The following is a 13,054-nucleotide window of genomic DNA, read 5'->3' as shown; positions in this document are numbered from 1 at the left end:
AAAATAAATGGCTTTAAAGGCTAAAATAATGATTACACTATGATTATTTATGCTACACAAAAGCCTTTTGCAAATGAGGAATGCATGTGATTTAAACAGAAGACATTGAACGTGATCAAAAATATATATATATATTTATAAAGGATCTCCATTTTATTGCATCACAGTGCACGCTGGTGATGATTTTTTCCACTGATGTTTTAACTGTTGCACTTACTATAGTTCTACTTAATGAAATCTGCTTAAATTAAGAGTTATCATAGCTAAAAGCCAAAATACTAAACATACAGCAGGTACAATGACACGTCCAGTTCTAGCTCAACAAAGAAAAACAAAACTGGCCTATATTCAGCTATTACAGATACCTTGAGAGATTTATTGGGTCTCTCTCTGATGTTACCATCTGTCCATATATTACAGATTCCTTCACCTCTCCCAGTTTGTCAACTCAGCTGGCAGCAATCTTCCACAAAGTCAACAGTATATCCATATAGGCAGACATTGTGTGCTGAAATACAGCTGATTTAAAATTATGTTTGAATAATTTTATGCTGAAGCTTAAAAGAAAATTTACTCACCCTCAGGCCATTCAAGATTGTAGATTAAATTGTTTCCTCATTCAGAACAGATTTTGAGAAATGTAGCATCATATTACTTGCTCACCAATGGATGGGTGCCGTCAGAATGAGAGTTCAAGCAGCTAATAAAACATCACAATAATCCACCTGACTTCAGTTTATCAATTGACATCTTATGATGTGAAAAACTGCATGTTTGTAAGAATCAAATTCATCATGAAAATGTTTCTAACTTCAAACTGCTTCTTCCGGCTAATATAAAACCCATCAAATTGCTTTCCAGTGAAAAAGTTGTCTTATTTGAATCAGAAGAGAAATGTGCACAGATTATGCACCGTTTACAAGCAAAAACTGTCCAAAGGTTCTATACAATTTTGTCTGTGGATACTGATGTGAGAGGAAAACAGGGGACTTTTTCACTGGAGGAAGCATTATTATGGATTATGGACTGGTATTTTGGCCAGAAGTGACAGTTTGAAGTTAAAATGCCTTAATGATGGATTTGTTTCTTACAAACATGCAGCTTTTCACTTAACAAGGCGTCCAATAAATATTAACAAGGAATCAATTATGAGCAAGTAATATTTCTCTAAATCTGTTCTAATAAAGAAACAAACTCTACATCTTGGATGGCCTGAGGATGGTTAAATTTTCAGCAAATTTTTGGGTGATTCCTTTAAGAACTAATTATAAACTAATTACATTAGGCTACTTGATTTTACATTATAAACTATATATTATAAAGTGGAACAAAAATACATAAATGCAATATAATAATGCTTCTTGAAAAAAAAAAAGTTTCTTGATTTTTTTTTTTTTTTTTTTTTTTTTTTAATGCATTCACATTGTAAAAAGAATAGATATTGTTATGATTGTTGTGGACAGAAAAATCTCAGTCTTTCTCTTTAAGATTTTCTGCTGTCTTTTCTGATTAGCCACTGATATGTAGGTTAAATCGCACTTGGAGCCAAACATTGTGGAGGAAGAATAGTGATTCTGATTTCATGCACTAGATTGGACAAATAGGTCTAATGATTAAAACAGAAGTTTTAAGAGGTTCTGAACGGATCTGGGTACAAAATATTTCAAGATTATCCATGCAATGACCTGATTACGACAAAGAATTGTTATTACATGCCACTGCTAATTAAGGCCACTTCTTCTACTGACGCTTGCAGAAATCTTTTGGGTGCTTAGGAGAAAGGCTGGGAGGACCAATGTGTATGAGAACAGCAAGTGTTATTGTTAGAGGATAATCAGCCTCTGCCTCTAATTAAGGGGCTCACGTTTCACAAACTAGACTACAAAATCAGCTCAAAGGGAATTCAAAACATGTTTTGAGCAGAGGGGAATCTGGTTCTGGATAAGCTTCTTCACATGTTTGAAACAGACATGCATGAAAAAGTAGAATGCACTATATAGTGGCCACAAAATATATGGATTTTAATGTCTTTTTAAACAGTGGTAGGCAAAATAATGTTTAGTTCTTGGTTTGGTTTACTTGGTAGGTTAATTTACAGTCACATACTTGAGTTCTTGTACGTGAATAATTATTGCAATGCAAAAAGTATAAAAAGTATGTTTATTGTCAGACTATTTCTATACACTCTTAAAAATAAAGGTGCTTCACGATGCCAAAGGAGAACCTTTAACATCTGAAGAACCTTTCTATTTCACAAAAGGGTTTTTTTTGTGGCGAAAGAAGGTTCTTCAGATTATAAAAAAGGTAAGGAAGAGATGGTTCTTTAAAGAACCCTTGATTGAATGGTTCTTTGTGGAACCAGAAATGGTTCTTCTATGGCATTGCTGTGAAGAACCTTTTGAAGCACCTTTATTTTTAAGAGTGTACAGATAGATAGATAGATAGATAGATAGATAGATAGATAGATAGATAGATAGATAGATAGATAGATAGATAGATAGATAGATAGATAGATAGATAGATAGATAGATAGATAGATAGATAGATATCAGGAATGTTATACCAAAGTAAAAACAGCCTATATTAATCAAGATTTCTAACATTCTTTTTTTTTTTTCAATAATGTTATTGTAAAATGCTACCAATAGGGTTACTGTTTATTTGCGAAAACCACACAACATTAAGTAATCAAGTGTTGAGCATTAAAGTGGTTTAGTGTGGGAATGTAACTTCCAGCCAATCAGAATACTGGGGACCTCGGACCTCCTCAGTCCTGAAGCACATGCCATATATAAATTCTCCATCGACTGTGAAGTCTGCAAGACATAAAAATGCTAGACTCGCTGACGCTTCTATTTGAGAAATTCTTTCTTTTCTCAAACTTTAATATTTTTAAAAGTCTATGGCAGGAGGAGCCGGAGCGTGCGGTGAAATGGCCAGTGCTCAGGAGAGGAGATCTATTGGAGGTGCAGCGCACTCTCTTCATTCATTACGGCATCTATCTGGGCGATAACAGGGTGGCGCACATGATGCCTGATATCATGACAGTATTAACCAACAACAAACAGCTCATCAAACCAGTCGTCACTAACAAAAGACTCATATTAGGCTGTATTTACAGAAACGCGAGTATACGTGTAGACTCGGTTGAAGATTTCGCGTATGGAGCTCAGATTATGGTGAATGATATGGATGTGAAAATGAAGTGTCAAGCACTGATGAGCGAAGAAGTCGCGAGGAGAGCAGAGAAACTGGTCGGCGATATTCCGTACAGTTTATTATGGAATAACTGTGAACATTTCGTGACATATTGCAGGTACGGGACACCTGTGAGCCAGCAGACAGAGAAGGTGAGTTCGACAAAAAAAATACGATTTTATTTAACATCGAATCTTTTGATATTATAATAGCCTGCATAATACTATAATCTACTTATTAAAATGTCATAGAATTAATATTGGTTAACAATATATTGTAGGATTAATATCATGTTATCTGAATGTCAATATTGCAGCAAACATGCATAAATAAGCCTATTCTGTAAAACCAATATTTTGGTTGGATAAGAAACAATTGAATTAGATTTGGACAAAGTCTGTTAATGGCATGTTTAATGTATTTTCTTTTGCAGTTCTGTGACTGTCTGAAAACCATCATTCGGGACCAGAGAAGTGTGGCCTTAACTGTTGGAATAGGAGTGATGTACATCATGTGCTTTGGCCTGGCACCTTCAACTACATTACCCACAATCTTTATTCCCTTCATTCTGTGGATGGCTGGATGAGAGACACTTTCACTACATCACGTTAAACAACAAAGCTCAGTTTTAAAGGGGACAAGTAGCCTACACAACAATGCAATGCATTAGTGCCACAGTGGAATATGTGTAAACATGCAAAGTCTGATTATGGAGTCAAACAATGTTTGAGCATCATTTGCTTTTTTCTTCTATATATGTTAAAAGATAAGCTCTGTCATTTAAATAGTTCATGACAACATGCTGTTAACTCCGCCTTTACAGCACTGCTATATATTTTTCATCTTAAACCATATGCCTAAAATTGGTAAAGCCAATATTGTTGTAGATTAAAGTTACAGATTGCATGTACTGTTCACTAAAGGTGCCTTATTTGTATTAAGCAGAAGTGTTTATGATCACTGATATGGAAATGAACTGATATGATCAATTTTAATGTACTATGGACTGTGATTTAAGACCTACCTGTATTTTTTAAATATTTTTTTATTGTTATTAAGCTCTGACGATGCTTGATTGTGAATTTGTACAGTTTCAATGTATATTTAATACCATAAGTTTCTGAACAAGAACCAGAACAAAAATATGCAGACAGAACAATTTGATGAATGTTGGCATTATGTATAAATAAAATTATTATTTCTAGTTACTGCTGTAAACAGTTGATTGGATGTATTACACTATTACAAAAATACAAAAATAGGCAGGTTGTATACAAGGTTAAGACAATGTTAGTTAGTTAGTAAAAGTTAGTGAGCTATTTTTTTTATTCAGTTACATAAAAATCCAAATAATAAGACTGATTAACCCTTGGCTAACTGGTAGTTTGTCAGATTAGTTCTTAAGACACTGTCTTAACATCTCTGAGCTGTTCATCTCTTAGTCTGAGTTGCCATCACTAAACATTTTTAGGCCAGGTCAATTTTCTATTCATAAAAACAACAACAATGGCGAAAAAATGATTTCAAATATTTATTGCAAACTTCTTCCAAACATGAATTCATATAGGGAAAATGAGGAATAAAATAACTGAATCAATGAATAATGGCACTAAAGCAAGGATGTGAGCTGAATTTAAGAAGTTAAAAAAAGTGGTCTAAAACAGTGGGTCTCAACCTTATTGACCCTCCTGTCACGCTGCTCGGGGAGCAAGGAACGAGGAGACAAGGAGAATGTTCAACATTATACTTTTAATGATGGTAACATGGAGTACAGGGGTGAGACAATCAATCCCGGAAATGGGAGACAGGGAGACACAGGGCTTAAGAACACTGGGAAATCAAACGAGGAAGAACAGAAACAGGTGAGGAGTAATTAAACACAGGGCTGGGGACAAATTAACTAAAGACTAAAGACTCTAAACGAGGAAAGGAACAGAAAGTCCAAATATGGGCACGAGAGGAGGGGGAAACAAGACACAGGACTGACATTACGCCCCCCTCCAGAAGGCGCGTCCTTGCGCCATACACCATCCAACGGGGAGGGGGGTTGGGCGCCCTGGAGGCGGGACAGGAGACTCGGGAGGCCATGGCGGGACTGGAGACTCGGGAAGCCATGGCGGATCCGGGAACTCTGTGGCCTTGGCCTGGCCACACAAGCCGTGAACATATGGCCCCTCAAAAACATTTTCTTGGTGAAATTCCCCTCTGGGGGCCATTGAGGAGGAGCTCTGTGGGGCGCTCTGGAGGAGCGGGCACTTGGGGGCGCTCGGACAGCGCGGACTCTTGGGGGCGCTCGGACAGTGCGGACTCTTGGGGGCGCACGGACAGCGTGGACTCTTGGGGGCGCTCGGACAGCGCGGACTAGGGGACAAGTAGCCTACACAACAATGCAATGCATCAGTGCCCCAGTGGAATATGTGTAAACATGCAAAGTCTGATTATGCAGTCAAACAATGTTTGAGCATCATTTACTTTTGCAAGACACTGGACTGACATTACGCCCCCCTCCGGAAGGCGCGTCCTCGCACCATACACCATCCAACGGGGAGGGGGGGTGGGCGCACTGGAGGTCTCCAGGGGACAGGAGGCAGGACTACCGGCCTCCAGGGCGGAGCCCGTTCCGGGAGCCATGGCAGGACAGGGGACTCAGGAGGCCATTGTGGGACAGGAGACTCGGGAGGCCATGGCGGGACAGGAGACTCGGGAGGCCATGGCGGATCCGGGGACTCTTGGGGGCGCTCGGACAGCACGGACTCTTGGGGGCGCTCTGGAGGAGCAGAGCTGGATGGAACCAGCGGAGACGCAGGAGACCTGGACGGGACCAGCGGAGACGCAGGAGAGCACTTGCGCGGAGCAGGCACTGGAGGGCACTTGCGAGGAGCAGGCACTGGAGGGCGCTGTCGAGGCACAGGTACCGGAGGACACTTATCTTTCTCTGGCGGGCTTGCCATATTCTCGGATGGCGGGCTTGCCATCCTTTCCGCCGATGGGCTTGGGGGAGCCGCGAACGGCGGCATGAATTTTCCCGCGAACGGTGGCTTTAATTTCGCCACGTACTGCGGCTGGCCTGGGAGAGCCGCAAACGGCGGCGGACTTGGGAGAGCCACCGACGATGACGGGCTGGTTCTGGCTCGGGCCCAGACGTCTCCCAGACACCGGTAGATCCCTTTTCTCCAGCTCAATCCTGTGGTGTCTGGGGGGTCCATAGGGCGGTGGTCCATAAGATGGCCGCGTCGTGCAGCTTCGTCACCGCGGCGAGCCCACAGAATTCCCCGGCGTACTCCACGAAGGGGAGATCGCGCTGGATAAGGGCGAGGAGGCGGGCAGGGAACTCCATCGCCGCGGGAAAAACGGGAAAAAAAACAAAAGAACAAAAACTTCTCAAAAAACGGAAAACAAAACGAGGGAGGAGAAGTGTCGCTTACTTCGGTTAGGTCCGGGATTCTGTCACGCTGCTCGGGGAGCAAGGAGCGAGGAGACAAGGAAAACATTCAACATTACTTTTAATGATGGTAACATGGAGTACAAGGGTGAGACAATCAATCCCGGACATGGGAGACAGGGAGACACAGGGTTTAAGAACACTGGGAAATCAAACGAGGAAGAACAGAAATAGGTGGGGAGTAATTAAACACAGGGCTGGGGACAAATTAACTACTAAAGTCTCTAAACGAGGAAAGGAACAGGAACTCCAAATATGGGCAGGAGAGGAGGGGGAAACAAGACACAGGACTGACACCTCCAGTGTTCAATACAATATTAAGAGCCCTCCTCGTTTAGAGTAGATCTTAGAAATAAAGGTTAACAAAGGCCATAGAGGAACCATTTTGGTTCCCCAAATAACTGTTTTTGTCTTAGTGTGAAGAACAATTTAATATTCTAAAAAAACTATAAAGAAACTTTTGTGCAATGAAAGTTGTTTTCATAGTTTTTTTCCCCATATACATTAATTTGTTTTATGTCAGCAAATAGCCCACCATTGTTTAGTTGGGTCAGATAAAATAAAATTATAAAAGAAACCAATCTAGATTGGCTTGAAGAGTAAACATGTTTGAATAAGCTTTTGATGCAGCCGTACCGAATTAAATCTACCTTTTCTTCTCCCATTCTCCTCCCTCTTCCCATTGCATATAGATGCATAAAGCTCATTTTGTTATCACATTAAAAATTAACCTGGTTTTGAGGTTCTCTACTGAAAGATTTTTTATACTAGAAGTGCAAAGCCACCATCAGGCCTGTACTTGACCAAAATGATTTGTCTAATGACATACTTATGATACAATTGGTCAAGGTACAAACAGTCTTCACGTTTTGTTTAAACCTGTTTCAACAAGCAAGCATTATACAAGCATTAATCTTGCTGTTGACCTGGGACTTTCACCTCCTGGCAATTAAGACTGACTTACTCAGCAGGCCATTTAAATATCTATTTATACATGGTGTGGTTTGTATAAAACTTGTAAAATCACTTGTAATGTGATGCACAAAAGCTGCTTTATTCAATGAACAACATCACTTCTCCCAGAGCAAATCAAATAAATTGAACATATGTGAAGTGAACAGCATCAGTGTGTAGACTGCCTTCAGCCACGATCGCACTCAGACTGCTTAATTTCTTCTTCATCACCTCAACACTGGAGGATGAATATGAAGAAGACAGGCGGAAGAAAACCTACGACATCTCTCTTTACAAGCGTGATGACCTTTTGGATGTATCCAGGACTCTTTTTATACATTTTGGAATCTACTTAGGTGAGGGTCGTGTTGCTCATTTCATCCCAGACATCCTACAAGTGTTCACTAAAGAGAAGTCCATCGTTGAGCAGATGGTGACCAACGAAAGACTGATTTTGGGAGTTTTGGCCAAAGCAGCCAGTGTCCGTGTGGACTCTTTGGCGGATTTTGCATACGGTGATCAGATTCAGGTTAATAAAATGGACAGTATGGTCAGTGTACCGTCACTGAATGGAGAGGAAGTGGCACGACGGGCAGAGAAGCTAATTGGATCTTTCTCCTACAGCTTACTGTGGCACAACTGTGAACATTATGTCATGTACTGCCGCTATGGTGTTGCATTTAGCTTCCAAACCTTTCAGGTAAGAAAACAAAAAAAAGGTGGAGGGTGGATATATATAGACAATTTGAATATAGATACACTATAAATCTTTTAATTTTTTTGATAGAATCCTTAACGCTCACCAAGGCTGCATTTATTTAATCAAAATACAGTAAAAACAGTTATATTGTGAAATATCATTACAATTTAAAATACATGCATCTATTTCCTGTATGCGGTGAATTGGCAGTATGAGACTAAGAGGAGACATTTATTGTGCAGGCAATCAATGAGCCTGAAAATAACATTTTAGTTTAATGACAAAGCAGATTTTAACATAAATTAATAATGGACACTAGATTTAAGCACCTTGCGTTCTATGTGTGGACATAACAGTTGCACTCTAAGCCTCCCATAGCATTTATTTACTTGTCCACTTTTGTTTTCAAATTCCAAATATGATTTCACAATTTCCTCCTACACAAGCACAGATTATCTCCTATTTGAATATGTCAGTGAACTCCTCTCCTCGTGGTTTATTCCCCATAAATAGAGCTGAGAAAGATGAAAGGCATCTTGAACATTTTGTAGTAACCTTAACCTCATGTGCCATGAAAAACTGCTAAATGCAAAAGAATAAACAGGGTTATTTTCAGAGCACAAAAGCCTCGTTTGAGCTATAGCTACAGTTCATAGCCTTTATATGGAGCCAAACAACTCAAACTATGAATATGATTCATTGATCCATTTCTAATTTCTAATTTCTTGCTGTCATAGGCTATATATATATATGTATGCTCAATTAGGTCTGAATAGGTAACATAAACTAACACTGACAGTATTGCAGTAATCTATAGGTTAATGTTATTTTTTGTTTAATTTTTCAAGTTATAAATGAACAGTTTAAGTATTATGAATGAATGTGAAGTAGGCTACTAATAAAACTGTACATTTCTAACACTAATATTAAAAATCTATTTAGAACAAACTGAAAATGAAAATGATTGTTAGTTAGTGAAAACTAATGCATTGCTAACGAATGTAATCTTTTTGTAAAATATATTTTTTTTATATATATTTATACAACAGTATTTAATCAAATAATATAAAATGAGCGTAGCTATTTCCTTTTAAATGTGACGAGCATCATGCTACTACATTTGCGTAAAATAGTTTTAATTAAATTTCAGTACAGATTACAATGCAATACTCTTATTATACTAAAATCGGAAAATGTGACATTCAAAAATCCTTTTATTGTGCATTTTGCAACACAACAGTAGCAGCACCATCTAGTGGACAGTGGTAAGAACAACACTGTAAGAACAACACGAGCAGAAAGATGGCCTTCCTGTCAGCTATATTCGAGGTCTTTATCATGTTTTATCTAGGCGCTTTGACACCTCTCACCGCCCTCCCCATTGCCGTCATTTTCTTCACCATCTGGATGGCATCTTGAAGACACTCCGGGAGGAATCTGTCCTTTAATGTTGATCCAGAAACAGCCACAAAAGCATCAAAGCATTTACTCTTGTCAACAACTGCAGACTGTCCTTCACTACATGGCAACAAAATGTCTTGGTATCTGTGTCTAGAATATGTGTATGTTATGCAAACTATAAATGTTAAGATATGGCGATAATGATACCATCATGAAACTTTTCATTAAACAAGTGTTAATCGCATGCCATTTAATTATAGGATATAGGCTCCTACATCTGATGCATCATGAATGTATGTGATCTTTGATAATTATGATGATCAGTTTCACCTAAGCACTATTTTTGTAATAAAGAAGGAATACTTATAATTAGGAAACAATAGACTAGTGTAATGTGCTTGAAGATAACAAGCCAAAAGCGGAATTATACCCCGGAATAAGTGAAATAAAAAAGTAAAAGAGAGAGAGAGAGGAAATTTCATACTACATGACTGAAGGGAAAAAACAAAACAAATATCCAGGACGTCTTGAAGTGTTTCCACAATTCCAACATGCACTGACAGCATGGAAACCTTAAAAGACAGAATAAACATGATAGCCCTTATTTCTTTATTTACGTAATCAGTAAATTATACATACAGTCATGGCCAAACAAATCTGTAAATATGATCAAGGAAGGCTGTGAAAATTATCTGCATTGTTAATCCTTTTATCTTTTATTTAAAAAATTCACAAAAATCTAACCTTTCATTGGATAATAAGAATTTAAAATGGGGGGAAATATGAGAATGAGAATGAATGACAATGTGCTTTATTGGCCAGGTATGTTTACACATACGAGGAATTTGCTATAGTGACAGAAGCTCCACAGTGCTTGATAGAATGAAAGAATGACAGAAACACAACAGGACACAGATAATAAAAGAATCATATACAAATAGGCAATGTACAAAATAGCAAAAATACAATATATAATATAGACAATTATGTATGTACAGGTCTGGTATGTGCAAATTTGAAATGAAAATAAGTATGTGTGATGAATAAATTTTGTATAATAGTGTTGTGTGTTCCACGTTTATTGTGAAGTGTTCATGAGATGGATTGCCTGAGGGAAGAAACTGTTTCTGTGTCTGGCCGTTCTGGTGCTCAGAGCTCTGTAGTGTCGACCAGACGCCAACAGTTCGAAGACTGAGTGTGCTTGATGTGAGGGGTCCAGAGTGATTTTGCCAGCCCTTTTGCTCACTCTGGATAAGTACAGTTCTTGGAGAGTGGGGAGGGTTGTACCAATGATTTGCTCAGCAGTCCGGACTACCCTCCGTAGTCTTCTGAGGTCAGATTTGGTAGCTGAGCTGAACCAGACAGTTATAGAAGTGCAGAGGATGGATTCAATGATGGCAGAGTAGAACTGTTTCAGCAGCTCCTGTGGCAGATTGAACTTCCTCAGCTGGCGAAGGAAGTACAACTTCCGCCGGGCCTTTTTCACAATGGACTCAATGTGATTGTCTGACTTCAGGTCCTGAGAAATTGTGGTGCCCAGGAATCTTAATGACTCCACTGTCGTAACAGTGCTGTTCATGATGGTGAGTAGGGGGAGAGCAGGGGGGTTTCTCCTGAAGTCCATGATCATCTCCACAGTTTTGAGCGTGTTCAGCTTCAGGTTGTTAAGACTGCACCAGACAGCCAGCTCCTTAACCTCCTGTCTGTAAGCAGACTTGTCGCCATCCTGAATGAGGCCGATCAGTGTGGTGTCGTCTGCAAACTTAAGGAGCTTGACAGAGGGCTCTTTAGACGTGCAGTCGTTCGTGTAGAGAGAGAAGAGCAGTGGGGAGAGAACACAGCCCTGAGGAGCTCCAGTGCTGATCGTACAGGTGTTGGATGTGAATTTTCCAAGCTTTACTAACTGCTGCCTGTCTGTCAGGAAGCTGGTGATCCACTGACAGATGGAGGTGGGGACGGAGAGCTGAGTTAATTTGGGCAGGAGGAGTGATGGGATGATGGTGTTGAAAGCGGAGCTGAAGTCTACAAACAGGATCCTCACATGAGTCCATGGTCTGTCCAGATGCTGCGGGATGAAGTGCAGTCCCATGTTGACTGCATCATCCACAGACCTGTTTGCTCTGTAGGCAAACTGGACCTATAAGGGTCCAGTGGTGTCCTTCAGATAAGCCAAAACCAGTCTTTCAAATGATTTTATGGCCACAGACATTAGAGCCACAGGTCTGCAGTAAGTCCAGTAATTTTGGGTCTCTTTGGGACGGGGATGATGGTGAAGCGTTTGAAGCAGGAGGGGACTTCGCACAGCTCCAGTGATCTGTTGAAGATCTGTGTGAAGATGGGGGCCAGCTGGTCAGCACAGGTTTTCAGACAGGCTGGTGTCACACCGTCTGGACCTGGTGCCTTCCTTCTCTTGTTCTTTCTGAAGACCTGGCGCATGTCATCTTCACTGATCTGCAGTGCAGGAGGGGGGAGAGGGGGGTTGCAGGAGGTGTGAATGGTGTTTTTTCAAAGCTGCAATGGAACTCATTCAGAATGTCTGCCAGTTGTTGATTCTCCAGAGTGCTGGGGGATGGTGTCTTTGTCACCATCCCCCAGCACTTTGCTGGGGGATCTTTGTCACTCTGATTTCCTTTTCCAGTGTGTATTTGGCCTGTTTGTACAAGACTTTGTCCCCCTTCCTGTAAATATCTTTTTTGGCCTGATGGAGCTGTCTGAGTTTTGCTGTGAACCACGGTTTGTCATTGTTGTAGGTTAAATGAGTCCTGGTAGGAATGCATATATCCTTACAGAAGCTGATATATGATGTTACAGTCTCTGAGCTCGTCCAGATCGTTTGCAGCAGCTTCAAAAACAGTCCAATCAGTGAAGTCAAAACAAGCTTTTAAATCTCGCTCTGCTTCATTTGTCCATCTTTTAACAGTTCTTAATACAGGTTTAGCTGATTTCAGTTTCTGCCTGTTGGTCGGTATAAGATGAACCAAACAGTGATCAGAGAAGTCTTAAAGCTGTCCGTGGAACAGAGTGATATGTGATAAACACAGAGCTGCAGAGTTTGAAAAATCCTTGTTTGTTCGGGAGAGCAGAAGGAGTTCATCCGTTTTGTTGGGTAGAGAGCGGAGATTCGCCAGATGGATGCAAGGCAACTGCATTCTAAATCCGTGCTGACAAAGCTTCACGAGCGCGCCGGTTCGCGTCCCCCGTCCCCCGTTCTGCGCGTCCTGAAGCGTCTGAAGAGCGCCGCAGCTCCGCCAACTACAATGTCCAGCAAAACGTCCGAATAATCGAAATCCGGTAAAAGAATTTGTGGTGTGTTCTGCCGAATGTTCAGCAGTTCATCCCTGGTAAAACTGATCGTGCTT

General features: G+C 40.4%; 2 protein-coding genes across 2 annotated transcripts; both read left to right on the top strand.

Annotated features, from left to right (window-relative positions):
* Positions 1-2,826: 2,826 nt before the first annotated feature.
* On the top strand, positions 2,827-4,404 carry LOC306873528 (lecithin retinol acyltransferase-like). Its single transcript, XM_079422880.1, has 2 exons — positions 2,827-3,350; positions 3,632-4,404. The coding sequence occupies exons 1-2, from the start codon at positions 2,832-2,834 to the stop codon at positions 3,782-3,784; spliced, it is 672 nt and encodes a 223-aa protein (XP_079279006.1). The 5' UTR covers positions 2,827-2,831; the 3' UTR covers positions 3,785-4,404.
* A 2,311-nt stretch (positions 4,405-6,715) lies between these two features.
* Positions 6,716-8,390, top strand: LOC306874311 (lecithin retinol acyltransferase-like; the record flags this gene model as incomplete). The annotated part of the gene is made up of 3 exons (XM_079424286.1): positions 6,716-6,728; positions 7,786-8,294; positions 8,382-8,390. The coding sequence occupies 3 exons, from the start codon at positions 6,716-6,718 to the stop codon at positions 8,388-8,390; spliced, it is 531 nt and encodes a 176-aa protein (XP_079280412.1).
* Between the last annotated feature and the right edge of the window lie 4,664 nt (positions 8,391-13,054).

The sequence above is a fragment of the Barbus barbus genome (assembly GCF_936440315.1).
Source record: "Barbus barbus genome assembly, chromosome: 8".
Taxonomy (NCBI): domain Eukaryota; kingdom Metazoa; phylum Chordata; class Actinopteri; order Cypriniformes; family Cyprinidae; genus Barbus; species Barbus barbus.
This window is presented reverse-complemented; position numbering and strand designations above follow the sequence as displayed.

Coding starts and splice junctions, on each gene's coding strand:
- LOC306873528 (XM_079422880.1), top strand. CDS start 2,832: ATGCTAGACTCGCTGACGCTTCTATTTGAGAAATTCTTTCTTTTCTCA. Junction 3,351..3,631: donor TGAGCCAGCAGACAGAGAAG/GTGAGTTCGACA, acceptor TTTCTTTTGCAG/TTCTGTGACTGTCTGAAAAC.